General features: G+C 33.8%; 1 protein-coding gene and 1 non-coding gene across 2 annotated transcripts; one reads left to right on the forward strand and one right to left on the reverse strand.

Moving 5' to 3' along the window:
- Window positions 1-1,717: 1,717 nt before the first annotated feature.
- LOC133174460 (mothers against decapentaplegic homolog 6-like) lies at window positions 1,718-17,806 on the reverse strand. The gene is made up of 5 exons (XM_061309580.1): window positions 17,584-17,806; window positions 16,674-17,412; window positions 12,847-12,888; window positions 9,060-9,155; window positions 1,718-3,074 (listed from the first exon to the last, which is right to left on the reverse strand). The coding sequence occupies exons 2-5, from the start codon at window positions 17,065-17,067 to the stop codon at window positions 2,527-2,529; spliced, it is 1,080 nt and encodes a 359-aa protein (XP_061165564.1). The 5' UTR covers window positions 17,068-17,412; window positions 17,584-17,806; the 3' UTR covers window positions 1,718-2,526.
- Window positions 17,807-19,782: 1,976 nt separating this feature from the next.
- Trnaa-ugc (transfer RNA alanine (anticodon UGC)) lies at window positions 19,783-19,854 on the forward strand. Its single transcript has one exon. It is a non-coding gene; the product is annotated as a tRNA-Ala (tRNA).
- The last annotated feature ends 286 nt before the right edge of the window (window positions 19,855-20,140 follow it).

Consider the following 20,140-nt stretch of genomic DNA (forward strand, 5'->3'; position numbering starts at 1 on the left):
AGACCACCACAAACTGAAAGGCCAATAGCTGAAAGGTCATGGTCAATTTTTCTTTCTCTTTCTTCTTTTCAAGTATTTTGTAGGTCTACCACGTATACCCACTTCTTTTATCCTTTAGCGGGGAAAATGAATTCCTTTGGCTTCATTTTATATCCACGAAGCAAAATTTGCAAAACAATTCATTCATTTATTCCGTAATTTTTGTTTATAACGTACACAATATCCATGACTTTTTGTCACCCATTTTCACTGACAGTTGGGGTTATTAATTTGGGTCTGTCAATTGTACCATTTTCGTTTCCGGATGACATCTCAAAAAGCTTTGAAGCTTTTGCAATGAAGTTTCAAATCACAATATAATTCTGTATGGTTTAAGGAAGCTCTAAACATTAACAAAAAGTGCTTTTTAGACTTTAGAAAAATATATCATATAAAGATGTACATATTGAAACTTCTTAGTTCATTTTCAACATATTGAACCTGCCTAATTTCCACAGGAAAAATGTTCAAAGACAATGGACTATTTGTGAACAGAAATCATTGTCTAATTTGGGAATATTAATGGAAACAATGAATTCAATTACTTATTCTTAGTCTATTATAATGTTAAGAATATTTTAATTTATTACAAATTGTGTAATTAACTGTAACGAACCATTTTTTCCATCTTACATGTACTTTTAAGGGCAGATCACTCTAATTGCAGAAATCTACCCTACAAATAGAACTCTTTAGTGTCTAGTGTTTAAAGCTTCCTTAAAGACAACTTCTATCGACTTTGAATTCAAAAGGTCAAGGTTATATCTTACATAAAATGGTTTCCTGATGATAATTTTAGTTATCTATGACTATAAAAGCAATTTTCTTTTCTTTTTTTTTTTTTTTTTTTGCTTTAATTTAAAATGTGACCTCTTACACAGAAACGAAGGATCTGTTTCCACATATATTACGTACAATGTACTAGGTAAAGTACGTGTAATTTAAGGAAGTCATAATTTTTTAATGCAAATGATTCTCCATGATATTCTTTAATTACTTAACTCTTAAGACAAAAAGGGTAATCAAAATAGGAAGTAAGGTAAGAGAGTTGGTCAAGTTGGTTAATTGTTTTAATAATTTAATTTTACAAAATTGATACGTTTTACCTGCATTCCTCATCTGTCACAATATTCAGGAAGAACGTGAAAAAGGAAACGTGACTGGGATTAAAAAGTCCAGGCTTCAAGGCCATAAACTGAGAATATAAGTGAAGTCAAATTTTTGAATATGAATTATCTTGAGTTTTATTTTACGTATGTGCTTAAAAATGTCCAGGCTTGTATAAAATTTAAGTTCAGATGTTGAAAACTTTGTTTCATTCTCCAAATTGTTTCAAAAGTTATATAGATTAAATTTTGACTTAAGTCTATTATCGGTTTATGTTCTTTGGGCCATGTATCGAATTAAATTGCTCACATGTATCAAGATACATCCAAACATGAAGGGAAAAATATCTTCAAAGTAATGACGAGGAAAAAAGGGCATGGAGTGGGGGTAAGAAATGTTTTCACCACAAGGTCAAAGAAAGATATTTATGACACAGTTGATTTATTATTTTACCTGTAAATCAATCTATATATGTATGACTTATGAGTGAAAAAAAATCAGTCAAAAACTTTCTTTTTCTTCAGTTTCCCTAGTTCCCTCTTGCAAAAAATGATAAGAAATGATAAAGACGTTTTAAAAATCTTTAACATTTATTTCAAACAGAACCAACATTTTCTCTCATTAATATTCATCATACGGCTAGTCAGTCACGTGACATTCTATTTTTTAATGATTTTTCATATTCACTCTTTTTTTGCAGTGAAAATATGAATTTTGTGGGGAAAAAACGATGTTCATGAAAAAAAAAAGTCGTAGCTGAAATGCACCACATACACAAAGTATATCTATAACAGTACACATACATATAATTGTAACATATATTCAATGTTAAACGGTATAACGTGTAATGGAAAATCGCATAGTATTTTCAAGAAAGTGTTGAAGCTTTATAAGGAGTTATCTCTCTTACTCCATTACATAAAAATGCTAATCTTTTTCTTCCAAACAGATAATTTTCTACAAATGTGAAAATTTCAGATTTTTAAAAATAAATTAAATATATTTTAACCGTAAAATGTAAAATACAAGTTATTTAGTACACGAGGTAAAATGAATACTAATATATGGTAAAGGTGAAAACAGACTACAACATTAAAACAAAAGTTGGGCTGGGGATCTTACTTAAAATTGCAAAAACAGAGATTTTGTTCTTAAAATCAAAAGGTCTCCCGATTTTTAATTAAAATTATATTACTAATTAAAACAAAATAGGATGTCACTACACAGTAGCGATGACACTATACAGATTTGTTCCCTACCTACAATTCAGAGTTTTATGACATTATAAATAACATGATCTCTCTGATAATTCATTAATTATATAAAATGAACATAAAATGTTTCTATGGCAACAGACGTCACGTGACGATGGGCGTGACGTCACCTGTTTATATTGAGTAGTACTTCTAACCATGCCGGACATGACGTAATAAACTGCCTGTGATAAGAAGGTCCCCATCCTTTGGCAAAACTTATTCGTATGGACGTAGGATCATACGGCCCGTCCAGACAATTTCTCTCTTTCACAGCACTAAAAACACTGGCCATATCGTAATTAAAAATATTCATGGAATATCCCGGGTTCATTTTAATCACAACGGACGTCCTGGAACTGGGATTATCTAATGTCGGAGAGTTCACAAACACCGGATAATTGGACCGATTGTACAACCAAACTCCGTCTGCTTCCCGGCTCAAAACGAGGCCGAGTCCTATTTTTTCCCGCGTCCGTTTCACACAGTCCACTTCCGTTTTGCCTTGGACAAGTCCCAAGGAGAAACCGTTTCCGTGAGGTAGATCTTGAAATATGTTGAGATAAGGTTCGTGTACGATGTACAACCGTCCCACCCGTTGTCGGAGTTCCCAGTAGGCCACAGAACACCAATGATCCGACATCCCCGACCCACAGTCCTCGCCCACAGAAGGGTCTAAAAATAGACAAAGCCAAGTAAAGTGATGTGTACATCTTTTTACAGTTTCGGCTTAAAAAAAAGTACCTAGAGTCATACGTCTAATTTTCTTATGTATACGAAAATGCTGCAATAAAAATGTTATTAAATTGCCCTATTTCATGTACATATGTATGTGCACAACCTTGGAAGAGAGAGAAGAAAAATCATTTAATATTATATGGTGACACCATGAATTCCTGATAGGGCTGCAATCCAAATCTCTATCAATTTAATTAACTTATTATTTAAATTTCAGTCAAAAATGTAACTTAGCACTTTTAATACCAGGGACTGTGTATATATTCGCATCAAGGGCGACAAAAATTGATCTAACTAATCAACCTCGACTTTAATTCTCTCTCCATCTCTCTCTCTCAATGGATTTTATCATATAATATATTGAACATTATATTAATCAAATATTCAAATTGAAAAAAATAACTATCTATCACACAATATATTGCGTTATCATAACTAATATTTATGAGATTACAATATATGACATGGCAGACATGCATGCATTGCAAATTATTTTTTTTTTTAAATCTTGTTCAAAACTTTTGCATGCTTAATATCTGATTTATTTCATTTCTAATAAAAACACTGGGTTATGCTTACTCAATTTGCTTCACTCTCATTAATTTATTTACTTATTTATTTGAGGGAGTATACGGTTTCATCCTGCAGGCAACAGTCTACTGTCATTGTTTCCGGGGACAATAAATTAACTTCATTCAAAAACCCAGAACAAAGGTATTCAATCAGATATACCTGTCAGAACTATTGCACGGTCTCCGAGAAAAGACAGCGATTATGAATAAGAAAAAATCCCATCCCTATAATTACTGACATTTTTTCTCTAATTGTTTGAGAGACAATACCCCCTTTTGTGGCCTCTCGGCTCGGTTGTAGGTAGTCAGTGGTTAGATTTGCACGCATTCCTTCCAATATATATACTACTCTACTCCAGAATGACTGGCTCCAGCTGGACCAGTCCATTACCGAGGGGAGGGCAGGTCGTTTTACAGGTAAAGTTCTGTAACGAGTTATTGATTGGTCCCAAAAATGTAAATCATTCTCCCCTTTTATTCCTGAGAGCACAGTGTCTCCACCTTTGAGGAAATTGATTGATCTCGCCGCCGACTACACGGCGTATATACACCGACTGCACACATTATGACATAATGCCTCTTGTTATTGTACATTCGCGTTCATTACATACCACATTTAATATCTAGTAGTCTTAAAATCTCTTTTTTTTTTTTTTTTTAGGTCTCACTTACTTTGAATCCAATAATTGCTATGCATTTCTTACTATATTTTTTTCTTTACAACAAAAAGGAGAAAAACATAGGCCTACATCATCTGTACATATTTATATTCACAATTTTTTTGACAGTATAAGTAACTTAGCATCATTGGTTGTTTTAAATTTATCAATTACTGTGTAAATGGAAGGTAGCATATTAAACTTCCAATACGTACATGTTTTAACAAAGATGCTAACAAAGATTCATTATCTTACATAAAAATATGCCCTATTTCTTGATCTTATGATCCATTTTGGCCTTTATATAAGGATTAAGAACTGATTGAAGCACACTTTTCTTCTTCGATAAATAAATAAAGTCCATGCACAATCACTCCCCCCCCCCCCCCCCCCCCAAAAAAAAAGAATCTCGACTTACACCTTTCAAATGAAATTATATTCTTGATGAACGCAATGCACTTTTAACCATAACTCAATACACACGAGTAGAATGACACACTTCGAAAGCTTGGGGAGAGAGAGAGACAGTCAATATAATTATGCATATGTACTATAACCCGATAATTAGCAGGCTTGTTAGGATGTCTGTCGCCCGACATAACTAAGGCTACAGTACAATCCATGTAAAAGCTATCAGGATCATTTCAGTGTCTCTGACAAGTTAAGATTCTATACTTCCTCTTGTGAGCTTCTGAATTTCAAAATATGCTAAGTAGACACCAAAATGACAGAAATTTATTTTTACATATATATGTCCCTGAGAGAAATTGATTTTTTTTTTCTTCCATTTTTCCATTTCAGAAAACACTCCCATATTTAAGAGTCTTGGATTGCAGGAAAACCACTAGATTTTAACAGATATATATCAGATGTGTTGTCCAAATACAAGAGACTAAAAATCTTAACAGAAATTTTGCGCACTGATTGAAGGGCAATTTAGTTAGTTAATCATGTTAATAATAACGAATCTGGAATTTAAAAAATATAGTCATGCTTTACAGACCCGTAAATGTTTCATCTACTGTACTGTTTGAATCGGAGGTCCATGGGCCTTACTGCTCATCTGAGTGACACTGCTATTTTTTTTTTTTAGCCACATTTTGTTCAATGTGGACTCTACCGATACCATAGAAAATAGGCTGGATTAGACAACATTCCAGATTATATGGAAGATTTCAGAATACACAACATCCAGATCTGACAAATTTCACTGTACTAGTTGGTAATTAAAAATAGATCTCCACTTGGTCCAGAGACCAATGCAATTCACGCAAAGGTAATTTCCATACTAATTTTACTACTCGGAGCCTTTTTTTCTTTTTCTTTTTTTTTTAAATAACATTTCTCTATAATACACAACAAAGAATTACCCCATTCCCACTTCCTGACTTGATTCTGTGCAGAATCATGACGAATGCATCATGCCACCATATGAATTTGACTACATGGATTTGTAAGTATGTTTTCTCAAGTAAAAGAAATTCCTATTAGTTTCTCTTTAAAAATTTGGACACCTTTTGTGGCCCCATCCCTGGGAGCCATAATTTGTACAACTTTAAATCTACACCTCATGAAATTGATTAGGGAGAGGGCTAAAATTGGCAATGCCTGCTGCCCAATCCCATTCACTTTTTTGTGAATAAAATTATGCATAAATAAAAAAAAATGATTGCATACAAGTTTGAAAATTTGCAATCTTGAGAAGAAAAAAAATCCTATACTAGTAATCAGATACATTTCAATGTTGCACTTTTAAAAGATACTTTTGAGACCATTATCAAATCATGGGAGTCATGATTTGTGCTAGCATATTACAGGCCTTTCAAAATCTGTCGGTACCCGGTACTTTAATCCGGCTGAAATCATGACCACAACAGCCAAATTAGTATATGAAGAAGAAAACTTTGATAAATTGAATTAAAATTGCTTCCACAAAAGGTACCTTCTATCTTAGTAAAAGTACTGCATGTTCTAATCTTTTTAATAGCCCTGATATTAAAGTTCGACAATCTGCAGTTTGGTATTCCATAAGAAACATATTTTAGAGATGAATCATTTTATAACATTCAGGGTTGACCATAAGAATTGAAATAGAAGGGGGACATTAAAAAAATAAAAGGGGATCTGGGTTCCTCCTCTAACAGGGGGTTAAGGGGGGGGGGAATACCAGAATAACCAGGGGATTGTGTCATTATAGGCGGGAAAATTCCCTGGCCCCAGGTCTTAGGGACAACGCTGAACATTTGACTATTTTTATGGCCCCTGCAAAACTCATAGGCATCGTTTGAACTTGAATTTCATGTAAAGTATGGAAGTTTCCACACCAAATTTTCTCACTTCTGCCTTTGTGGAAACAAAATTTTTAATAAATCCACCCTTTCTATATATTTCTTATTTATCTCCCCTTTGGAAATGGATCTGGACTATATGACTTTACATCATAAAGAATATGCAGTGTACATTATAATAAATTTGCTTGAAATTTGCCCAGCTATTCTAGAAAAGAAGTTGAATTGAGAAATGTTTACATTTTATGAAAAAGCAACAAAACTAGTGATGGGCGATCAGTTTGAAATCATAATCAATAATCGTTTTGTAATCGGAAGTAGAAAACTGATCGATTTTCATTTAAAAATGCATTTTTAACAAAAATCAAAAATGATATTTTTTCCCTTAATATTATTTGTTAATATCTATCTTGATCTCTCTATACTTTCTATGGAATAGATAACAGGGAGGTAAATGTCATTTCACTTTGTATAATAGGCTGAGCATGTTGAAAAGAGTAACATTTTAATACAGTCAAAACTTGTTATCTCAAACACGATGGGACCCAGAAACAACTTCAAGATATCCAAGTATTCAAGATATCAAGGGTTAAATACTTAAGGAATAAGTGGTTGGGACTTCCAATTCACTTCAACATGTCCATTATCAGGATGTATATTCGAAATATCAGTGTTCGAGATACTAAAGTTCAACTGTAATTTTGTTTCATGGAACATGAGAAACTCCATGAAACACTACTATAATCCATTTTTAACAATACTGTATTAACAACTAATAGGAATTAAAATGCTATAGCCTTTAGACTACTTGACTTGGTTCTGTGTTATTAAAACACCCTCACTTAATACAAATATGCAAACAGATCAAAAATGTATTTCCCCACCATGAAATATAACCATATATATAAAGTTAACCTTTTCAACACTTTTCGGGGTTCCAGTTCATGGTTTTTATAGTTTCACTTTATCAGGAAGCATGGTTTTGGGTTAAATGAAATAATTAACCAAAAAATATCAACATGCAATATCACAAAAAAGTGTTTAAATCAGAAATTAATTAAGATATATAAGTATTTTCAAATATATATTTTAAGAAATTTGTAAAGTCCTAATTTTCAGAATTGACATTTTTAATGATGTTAGAAAAGATGTCAATCATGCTGAAAGCTTTTCTTGCTTTTAAGCCAGAAATTTTTCTTTCACAAAAAAATTATAATTTTACAATTTAAAAAGTCTCATGCAGATGTCCATTTCTATTCTCCTTTAACTGCAATTTCTTCATGCAAGTGTATATGTCCACAAATTTACATTAAGCAAATTTTATGACATATATTTTGATAATATTTATAGGCTATATAAATGCAAGTGTTAAATTTTAATAGTACAACATGTGAAAAATGCAGTTACATTTCTGAAGAATCATATTGTTGTTTTAAAATTATTTGCAATGTGGAAGTTTTAAGGCACCTATTTTATCTTTTTTTACAGAGTGCACTAAAATGACATTGAAGTAAACATTCAAGGGACTCGCCCAAAAATTCTCTCTCATCGCCTCATGTACGTACACTGCCAAAAAACTTAACAACTCAAGAGTAGTCATGAATGACAAATCTTTTATATCAGAAAACGTGAAGAAAAAATAAATAAATGGGATCCCCTCTCTCTCTCTACCTGGGCAGGCTAAAAAACCTCAAAAAAGACAGGACATGCTTCACCGCACAGTTTAACAAGACAACAGTACAATTGTAGGCCATCAGAGAAGAGAGAACAAAGATCAAATATTTAAATCGCTCGCGAGGCCAAACGACACAATACCTGGCTCTTGACTGTTTCGTCAAGAAAAATATTTGGATTTCTCGGTGTATTATCAACTTAAAGAGCCACAGGTTTATATTTGGAATAAATCTTGGTTCTTGTCTTTTTAAAATACTTAACAAAAACTTGACTGCATTTAGGAGAGAAAATATTTATGAATGTTGAGTCGATAATTATGATCACTCTCAAAATAGTCATTGGGTATATGAGGACCCTTAAAATTATCAATGATCATTTACTGACACATTGACATCTAAGGTAATTAATAGGTATAACCGAACTACTTCACTTCTGCTTGTTTTTAAGGAGATAAAATTAACTTAATTTCTATTGAACTCTCTGATAAACCTTAATAAAATTTATATTTATGGTAAATAATAAGACAACTTTTTGTGGACAAACTTGTGAGCATGAAAAGATTTGATGAATGCTTTAAAAGGGGCATAATGCATTGATGGATCAAGTTGGGAAGGGGTTGGAAGGGCTGTAATATGCCCCCCCCCCCTTTACAAGATGACACCCAAGCATGAAAAATTCTTGGATCCACCCATATTAAGGATAATCATGAAAACCGCTTGTTTTTGTTACCTGATATGTCACCATCAAAATGTCTTCTGCATGAAGGTGTGAGACCTGTTTCCGTGGAAACTGTTTCCATAGAAATATCACTGGGCCAATCAATTCCTGAAATAAAAAAAAATGACATAATATATTATAAAATCTTTTGCTCTGTCTGCAAACTTTTCAATGAAAATTAAGGACCAAGATATATATGATTTCCCATGGTTTGTGGTTGGATATGATTTTTTATCCAAGAATTGTGTTCTTTTTATCCCTAAGCCTTTGTGAGGGGATAAAACCACACAATGAGTTGGATAAAAAAAATCATATCCAATTACATACCATGGGGAGATTCTTTTTATCACATTATTACATACCTATTTCATGTTTTACACTTTTTAGACATGTACATCAACAATATACGACTTTCATGATCAAATTCATGCAAAACCTGGATTGTGACAACACAACCATGGATATGAAAATGATATCATATGAGCTATATCCACTGTTTAAACGAGTTAATTTGTAATAAATATAATTTATCTGTTTGTACACTTAACCTTCCCACACAAAAGTCTTTTCAATATAATAATAGTATATAACTTTTAAGCTGTACACCATTTCTCATCGCATATATATACCATGTATACCATAATTTGTCACAATGGTGATTGAATTTCTGTATGGAGAAGAGAATGTTTTCCAGTTTTTCATTATAGAACATGGTGTAATTGTGGTATGAGTTTCAGTTGCATGCATTCATGTATAATTGACAGTGTACAGATTCCCCCCCCCCCCCCTCTTTTATAAGTAAATAATTCATATAAATAATTATAACATGTTCAAGCATGTTTGTCAACACAATTTTAATAGATTTTAATAAGTTTTTAATTAGAAATCACAATTTGAACACAAATTTCACTAAACATTTTATTACAATTTCCACATATAGTATTTAGTTATTTAAAAGTCTGAAAAGTACAGTCAAACCATAATATCTCAAACACAGTTCTCCATGCCAAAAAAATTGAGACATTCAACATGTTCAAGTGTTCATATCAAAGTTTACATCCCTGATGAAGGTTAACTCTGCCATATTTCCCAAAGTTGTAGAAAACCGTTGGTCCTATGGGCTAGGCCAGTAAAAATTTGTTTGGACCAAAAACTTTCAAGAAAACGTCGGTTCAAATGACCGTTTGAAAAATTGATTGTGATGCAGATTTTTAAAAGATAAGGATTGGGGTGCGCAGGTGAAGGTCACAAAAACAGCAGAGATGGCTGCAATGGTGACAACGGTCAATCGAAATTGTTAAAGCAGAGACAAAAAAACGTCATTTTATGTCTCTGATTAAAGACTCTCTATGCTAAGGAAAGAAACTTGTGAGATCGAAGGCTGTTGAAAATAATAAAAGGCATTTTGGTGCAGTTATTTATTTTCCTTTATCGACATACAAAATAAAACTTTGTCCTGTCCAACAAAACATTGGACCTTGTCAGACCAAGTGTCTGATCTGACAGTAGGGCTGCGCAATAATATCGAAATTTTGGTATATTGCGATTTGTTAGCAAAAACTATCGTATTGTGATATGTTTTTTCAGTACCGAAATACCGGCAAAATACTTTGGTTTTAGATTTCTAAAGTAAAATGTAAAATTTAATTATTTTGTCAGAAATGTTTTCAATCGTACCAAACAGTAAGGTTGTTGTTGTATGGATGAATTTTGTTGCAAAACTTCAGTGAAATCAACCAGAACTTTCTTGTGACAACGTAGTTATAATAGTTACATGCATTCTACTTATAAATGGAGGTTTAAAAAATTACAAAAAAAAATCTGTAAGGGTATTGAAAATATTGTGATACATATCGCAATACAGATAAAAATATTGCAATATAATAATTTCCAACCCTATCTGACAGTGACTTATAAATTTTGACAACTCTGTTATCCTTTCAAACCTTGATATCAAGAAAATAGGGAACCTCCCCAGGGGCTTTTTTTGGTCTCAGACTTGTCGAAATTTTTAAATCATTGTCAAACATTTGGTCTGACAAAGTCAAATGTTCTGTCGGACCAGTCAAAGTTTTCTCAGACCAGATACCTGTACCTTATTTGGACGCTTTGAAAGTCAGATGAATAACAGCTCCAAAATGCCCTAGATTATTTTCAACAGTCTTCAATCTTACAAGTTTCCTTCCTTATGATAGAAATTCTTTAATAAAAGACATAAATGACATGTTTTATGACTTTGCTATAACAAATTTAATTGGCTATCGTCTACACCCCGCGTACGCAGCCATTTTTTCAGTGTTTGTGACCTTCAGCTGCGCATCCCAATCCCGACCTTTATCAAATTTGCATCACGCTCGATTTTTTCAAACGGTCATCTGGACCGACGTTTTCTTAAAAGTTGTCGGTCCAGACAAATTTTTACCGGCCTTGCCGACAGGACCGACGGATTTCGACAAGTCTGAAGGTCTTAAAATCAAGGTCCTGGGCCTTTCCATTTGGAAAAATTAGCGACATTTAGTTAAAATTGGGAAAAATATTATAATTCACATTTTTCTAGGAAAAATTCAAATAAGCGCCATTTCTTTACTTGCAAGGCATTTATTGACTTATTTACATTCAATAAATCTTATTGAAAATCAGTTTGACTTGTAATTTCTATTCTTTCTATAATATTTAGAATTATTTGACTTTAATGTCATGCTTCAAATCATCTTTTGGGAATTTTCTTTGATGAAATTGGGAAAAACACACACTTTTTACCATTGGGAATGGCGCCTATTACAGGCCCCCTACGACCCCTAAAAAAACCCCTGCTCCCGCCCCCTCCCCAGGGTCAAGATATCTGCATATTCAAGACATTGAAATTGAGTCCTCTTTTAATACCAAGACTGCCAACTGACTTGGCATATTCCTGGTATTTGATGTATAATGATGTTCTGAATATCAAAGTTCAACTGTACTTTTTTGGTGGTTACTACCATTTTTTCTATTCTTTGGACAGTCCAGCCTTCATAATATGGACGACAGTAACCCAGGCTCTTCCCCTTCCAGATAAATTTCAGGGGGAATGGAATTAACATACAAGTATATATATAAAAGTTCTGTTTCAGTATCTGCACACTTCTTAAATCGGGATGATTTGCTCAAAAACAGATTCTAAAGCATCCAGGTAAATGGGGCAAGATCCAGGGCTCAAAATTATTGAGAGCCAGATGGTCTGGGGCCAGTAAATTTTAGTTTTGGACTAGAAACTTTGTAGCATGTGCTCTTATGGAATTATCAAAATTTTAAAGCTGGGCTAGTTTAAAAGCCAGGTTTGCATGTCCAAATTTTAATGAAGTCGTAAAAAAACTTGTTGTTTTATTAGGTTGTGCTATGAAGTAAGTCAATGTAAACACAATATCACTAATATTTCTAAGAATGAGTTGTCTTGGTCCAAATCTGATTCACTGCAATATATTCTTAATGCTGAGGCAACATTGGAAAATATATATATATGCTAACCCTGAAATTCAGTGAATTTCAATATTTTGAACAGAGATATCTTGAATACCTTGGATTTATATATGTCAAAGTGATTTGGAAGCACTTTTTTCTTCAAGTATTTTACCCTTAGTATCAGATATCTTTTTTCTCAGTCCCATCAAGTTCCAGATAAAGAGGTTTGACTGTGCATGTACTTGTCCAGTGGAACAGTGAAAGTTCTCAACTGACCAGTGAAAATTTAATTTGATAACCAAAGTGACCAGTGAAAAAAAATTATTTTGAACCCTGCTATACTGTATATATAGATGCTTACCTGAGGTAAGAGAATTTGCTTTGTCAGCACAATATGAAGATTCTGAAATTATATTAAAAACAGTCATTTAATTCCATTTACATTCAAATGAAGCTATGGTAGTACTGCAGTTCAAAGCAATAAAGTTCCTTTACTTTTTTCACTTGTGAATACTTGCATGTCATATGTCATGCAGAGAAGTAGTTAAATAATTTTTGAAGAAATGAATCCATTATATGCTCTAGCTGTCTTTCACATCTTCAAATTCAGGTCATCTTCTGTTCACCACTCTCTCATCCCCACAGCCCCCACCCCATTTCTAGCTATGTCTCTTTTCTTAGTTCCTTTCTCTCTCTCTCAACCTTTCAGTCCTCTCTCTGTATTCATTTGGATTTCTCTCTATCCTGCCTGTGATGCCTTCCACAAAAACCAAAGTATCTCCACAAATAAGTTTGATTTTCTTCACATTCATGTCTCTCTCTCTCTCTCTCTCATCTTACTACTCATGTCTATGAACTTTGTCATCTTCCTTTTTCTTGAGATTGACTCTTGCCCTCTCCATGTTTAGTCTCTGTCTTTCTCTCTCTCTTTCTCATCCTGGAACTTGTTTTTTTTTCTATCCTCTCCCTTGAGACTGAGTCAACTTCTCTCTCTCTTTTCTTTCTCCCTCCATGTGAACTCTGTCTCTCTCGTCTTTTCTCTTTCTTATCTTTGTCTTTCTTCAATCTCTCATTCTCCAAGTCTCTCCCTGTTTAGTCTCCTCTCTATATATCTGTGTTAACTTTCTACCTGTGGCCCTCTCCTAAACAGTCATTTATCAGCATGCCTTTTAAACCAACACAGAGAATACGCTTTCCCAAACATTAAACAGCAGTTAAGGTCTACCTAATACACCAAGTGAGAGACCTTTAAAACTGTCTTCTGTTTACACAGAACAAGCAAGAATTCCTCTTTCTAGTCCCCTCTACTGAGGGTCCCTACATCCTGTGTCAACAAGCAATATGACTTTATCCCTTCAACACTGAACCAACCGACCTTCACATGGGTGGATCTAGGATTTTTGGTTGGGGGAAGCATAAAATTTTCAAAAACATCAATAGTGCCCAAACATGAGAATGCTATTGTGTGTGTATGTGTGTGTTGGGTAGAGGAGGCAGGGAGGGGGTTTTGATACACCCCCCTTTCCTTTCATCCTTCCTATATCTTTAACTACAAAAGGTAGTTGTGTATATGGGAGGAGGGTGTCTTGGAGGGGGCCCCTCTTACAGCTGGAAAAAATTATTAATAAAATGATAAATGGGTACAGCATTTTGAATGGTTTTACCTGATGCATTCTGGAAGTAATATTCTGTCTACAACTATACGAAAAACTTAATAATGTTAACTAATTCTTGTCTCTCTTGCTGTTTGCTCAATACACATAATCACTTGATGCAAAAGTGGATACTTTATTACATTATCTATTTCTAGGACAGTGCATAAGGGGCTTTGGGCAAGGTTAGGGTGTGACAGGAGCTAGAATACATAGACATTGATATCTCTCTATATGTGACAAAGGATGACTGCACTTAACGCCTGTTTTTGGGTCTTTTTCGGTTACTTCTCTTGCTTTTATATCTAAACCTTATCTCACTTTTGTGTGTTTATGAAAGAATACTGTCAATTTGGAACCACATTTAAATCTTAAAATGATTTTAGACTGTGATACAATAAAATGATTCAATGTTTTTTGTCCTTACTGCTTTCCAAATATAGTGAATTTACACTTACCTGCCCTTGATTGAACATTAGATATGCATGAGAGGTGGAGCTAACATTGTAAGAATGGGTCTAAAATTAGACTTGATAAATAACAATGACATGTTTGAAAAAAAAGAACGTGATCACTCTTTCCAGTCTCCCTCTCCATTCTGTATACACTTCTGACAAAGGTTTCAAAACGAAATTAACAATATGAGCACGTCAATGTAATTAAAGCAGATTTTATATCAATGCCAGATGACTTAACTTGTTCGAACACAGTGTCCTAGTTAACACAAAACATGCTACCTTTACAAGTCACGTGACGGAATTTAGTATTCACAAAGTTACCTGAAGTAAGAAATCACGTGGTGAATTATAATATTCAACATGTCACAATCCTTGGTTACAACACAGAGAGCGAATGTAAGAAGAAGCAGTTTTTTCTCTTTTTAATCATGAGCGCATATTTGTCTATTAATCTCCTTTTAATACATTATTATTTATGCAAATATACAACTACTGTTAAACGTAGAACAATAGACAAACATGCGCTGACTATGTATAAAGTCAGTAAAAAAGTGGGCGTCCTCATTATCAAACGGAGATTCAAGAAATTGTGATGACCCCTGCCTTTGAAAACAGATTTGAACTTCGTAAATACACACTTTTATTAAACGTAATTACATAAAGTTGTAGATTGGATGTTGACCATTCTTGCAATGAAAAGAAAAATGCTTGTTTTGAAAGTTTACTTTGTCGCAAATTCCGCATGTCCTTAAGTGCAGTCATCCTTTGTCAACACTGACTTTAGTTTCTGGGCAATCTGTGTTCATCATTAGGAGTTCTTTGTACATCATAGGGCTTAACTGACCCTTTTTGGTACAGAATCCTGTGCCATTTCTATTCACTGGGAGTTTAGAATTGGAAAGAATTGTCAAAAGCTTGAAATATTGAAGATATATTATGTTTTAAAACCATTTATTTCTAAAGATTGTAGATTTATCAAATCAAATCTTTAAAATCTCAAAATTCAAGATTGCTGAAAAAAGCACTGAAAATACAATTTGCTTGTCATTTGGGAATTTTTACTTTAATTTTTTGGGGGGAAAAAAAGAGTCAGTTTTCAATTGGGACAGGGTCCTTCTACCGGACCTGCATGCAACAGATATTAAGCCCTGCAACAGTAGGCATACTGGTTTAGTTCATATTCAGTTTTCCATAAAATTTGTTGCATCGATACATGTAGTTCACCTTCATCCATGAAGCGCATATACATTAAGCACTAGATATAACTTGTATAATATATAAATTACTGTTGTAAATGGGGTTAACGATAAATATCACTACTGAAACTCATGTTTGCCAACTTTCTTATGCACAGAGTAACCCATATTGGACCACTTGTAAACATGCTACCATCCTCACAATGCTAGAACTGACCAAGATTCATTTATTTGACCCAATTTATGTTTCAAAAAAAATCAACATGCAATGTATATATGTCTACAAATGCAGATGCTCATTAATGACCTAGATATTACCCAAATAGATCCATTGACCAACATTCATGTAACAACACATGTAAATTGGATCAATCTCATGCTACACAGATCAATGCATTCTGCATCCCACATTCAGATGACCTGAAGAATGTTAGGATTTTTACTCACACACTTTCTTACAAGACGTTGACAGCTAGTATCCACACACATACAAAATCTTAAACATACCCTCCAATTCTTGGAGCTATATTCATACTTTCAGGTGCAGGGGCTGACAAATAGATTTTTTAGGCACTTGTCTAAGGGCAAGTGCATGGTCAAAACTCACTTGCCCTACCTGAATATTTGCTTGTCCCACCATAAACTATTATAATATTTATGTATATATTTTGAACAAAATGGAATAAAGATACTGAGAAGATTATGCAAACCCCTGTACAAAGCTTTATATCTATGATTTGCATTTGGATTTTATTTTTTTTTCAAGTCACTTGCCCGTGGGCAAGTGGTTGATAAAATTCCACTTGCCCACCCTTAAAATTCACTAGCCCCGGGCGTCGGGCAATGGGACTTGTCAGCCCCTGAGGTGGACACTATTATTACCTGCTGTTTGCTGTATACTCCAATGATGTGGATTGCAACAAACATACAACGGATCTTTATCCGTTTCACAACACGGCAATTGCCGTAACGTTGTGTCCAGAGTCAGGTCTGGCCAGCGCCAAACCTGACAGCACAAAACATGAGGGTCAGTGGTGTGCTTCCCCATTTTTAACTCCACATTGGGGAGCAACACACATGGGGTTTGTTCTCTGCCCTTTGATTCGATGCTTTGGAGCAAAACTTCCAAGTTTTTCTCCTTGAGTCGTTTCAACATAGAATGAAGGACCGATTTGCTTTCATGTGCCTCTTTTTCATTTTGACTTTCGGAGTCATTTTGTGTTATTCGTAGTTTCCAGAGCTCGCGTACTAATGTCGATCTCTTGGAACGAAACATAAAAGTCTCCGAATACCCCTCTTCCGTAACATTGGATATAGTCTTATATTCACTAATGGTGAAGGTTTGGTTGATACGAACACATGAAGCATAAAATTCCTGCGTGTTTCTGAAAGTAATCACACATTTTCCAAAGAACACTTAATCCGCACTTGTTGGGGGAAACAACATCTAATGGACTGTGCTTGTAGTCAGCGTGTAATGTATAAATTTATCACATGTTGATAGCAAGAGAAATCCTCATGAATCTTTAAATTCCATTGAAAACATAAACACGGGTTCTCTATCTTGTTAGAACTTTGTGCATGTGCGTAAATTATCCACAGCTCTCCCGAATCAAAGCCACTAAAAAACAGAAGGGGCAAAAATTTGGTATTTTAAAAAAAAGAATTCAGTTTAAATTGCAATCAACTTTTCAACAGAAGAGTAAAAACTTAACCTGGGCGAGTCCACTTCAAATAGCTTAGGGGGTTGTTAACATGCGTTCATTAACTTATATATCTTTTAATATTTTACCTGGCTGTTCCAAAATATTCCCGACTCCAGCATTAACAGGCAAACGCAGATGAAGAAATGGCTATGAATTCCAGATGAAAATGGCGTACTTCTTTTAATGTTCACGGGATATCAAGATATGTCATGATTTTAACAAACAAAACACCATGTCTCTGGTTTATCGAAATCCCGTCTCTCCATTGAAACACACAGGTACGTCTATTTACCGACGAGGCGAGTTATTTAGATAAAATGCGATCTGATTGGTTGAAGGCTGCCCACGTGACGAGTCTAGACTTTTTGGCGCGGCTTCGTGTCTGTTTGCGAGTTATAAACTATGTTATCGTGCAGGCGATCACTTCAAAACCAACGATTGCATGAAAAGCGGGAGCGGATTCAGACTGTGTTCCTTTATTTCTTTTATGAAAAACAGAAAAACAAAACAGAAGAAAAATATATTTCAGAAATTTGGGTTGAAATTCTTTTGGGTGGAGTGTATATATGTTATATGATTCGGTGAAAAAAATTCCTGAAATCAATTTTAAACATATTGGGTGTATATATTATTATTTACAGCTCAGTTGAATTTAAATCTACCTTAATAAGGATAGGTCTAAAACGTCACACTGATTACTATTATCGTAAATTAAAACCACTTATTAAAAAAAAATTCTGGTATTGTCAGAAAATTTAAAGTTCTTTGATAAACAAATTCACATTTATGGAATTATTATATTTTTTTCATAAATTGTAACCTGCATTGAAATGAGATCTATGTAAGATATTTTTCTACGTAATGAGAGATTTTTTTTAAAATTCTTTTTATTTATTTATCATTTTTAAATACTTTATTTATCAATGTTGATTTCTTTAAAAAATAATGTGAAGAAGAGCACGATACCTGAGAAAGGGGAGGGGTGGATCGATCTGGAATAAGGGGAGCGGTGGGAGGAGGGGTGTTGACAAATCATAGAAAAACTGGTCACAGTATTCCCCGTCTCCCTAATACTATTTAATGGTATTTGAAATAAATAAACAAATAAATAAATAAATTCTTACTCGTACAGAGTTCGGAACAAACGGCCAATTTAAGCACCCTCTCCCATTTTTTTTTTTTTTTTTTTTTTTTTTTTTTTTTTTTTTATAAATATTTAACCAGTGTATAGCAATTCAATTTGATTTTCTAAATTACATTTTTTTAGCTACATTTTCTTGTACAAAATATATGAACGCAGTGCAGTTTCAAATATTTAAATGACTCACATGGAAATGTATAATGTTGGGTGATCATTTTGTCCTTGTCTCTAAAGATTTTTTTCTTTCTTTTTTGCGAGGGATTGCCCATTTCTGTTTTGTCAACATATAAAGACCTTTTATCAACACAAACAATAAACTTGACTCGATACACACACATTATAGCGCAGACTTCTAACTGCGCGCAGTGACGCGGTTGATCGTCTGCGGCTAGCCCGAGGGCGCCAATAAGCTGTGTACTCTAACAACTGCTAGCGCCACACTTCGAACTCCCGTGTTGAACAGCAGACGATAGGGAAAAACAGAGGAACAGCTATATAGGAAATGAGAAAGTAGGCAGACGACGAGAAAAGAGAAAAAAAATCAATTCCCGATGAGTGAGAGACACACGGGAAACAAATTATGTTGAAATGTCTCATTGTGGCGAAGTAAATAAGCGAGAAAAGGAACTTGTCTAAATATGTAAATATATAGGTACTGTACATATGCTAAATAACAATAGATTTATATAAATTTATACCTTTTATAATCTTCACAGTCTGTAGTTTCAAGTTGTCAATTTACTTTAAAAAATCTAATTGCAATAATTTATCACTGGACTTCCGTCACTTTTTAAAACCTTACACTATTTAATAACCTAACAAAAACTTTAATGACCAATATAATTCTGTTGATCACAGTGAACACAAGGAGACAAGAGTTATTTTTCTTTGTACCTGTAAAGCATGTGCAAACCCACTCTCTACCATCGGCTCATGAACGAACGACAGGTGCAAAACCCTGTCGTCTTGAAATTAAAGGTGTGAATAAATGCGACTTGAGGGTGTTTTCAAACTCATCATTATAACAAAAGCTACAACAAACTGATAAACATGAAAAAAAAACTTTCAAAGTGGTAACTGAAGGAAGACATTGAACGAATCGACAATATAGTAGGCCCTATTTAAATGATGAATAGTGTAACGTGGGGATGTAGCTCAGTGGTAGAGCGCTCGCTTTGCATGTGAGAGGCCCCGGGTTCGATCCCCGGCATCTCCAGAGCTTTTTTTTTTTTTTTAAATTTTATTTTCTTTTCATTTTTTTTTTCAAGATATCTTTTTTTTTTTTGTACTTTCAAACGTAATTTGGTAACAAAAATAGTTTTTTCCCTCATTGATAGGGTCAAGCAGATACCACCTTTAATTAAATTCCTTCACAATTATTTCCTGTCAAATAAGTTAAAATATGACTACAAGAATTTTTACTTGCATGAATGAAGCATCCTGTATAAATAAATTTCATTTCAAATATAACTTGTCAAATTGAGTGATTCACGTGGTAAAAT

The sequence above is a fragment of the Saccostrea echinata genome, unplaced genomic scaffold (genome assembly GCF_033153115.1).
Source record: "Saccostrea echinata isolate AGI-Se365-2 ecotype Australia unplaced genomic scaffold, CSIRO_AGI_Sech_v1 ptg000058l, whole genome shotgun sequence".
Lineage (NCBI taxonomy): Eukaryota > Metazoa > Mollusca > Bivalvia > Ostreida > Ostreidae > Saccostrea > Saccostrea echinata.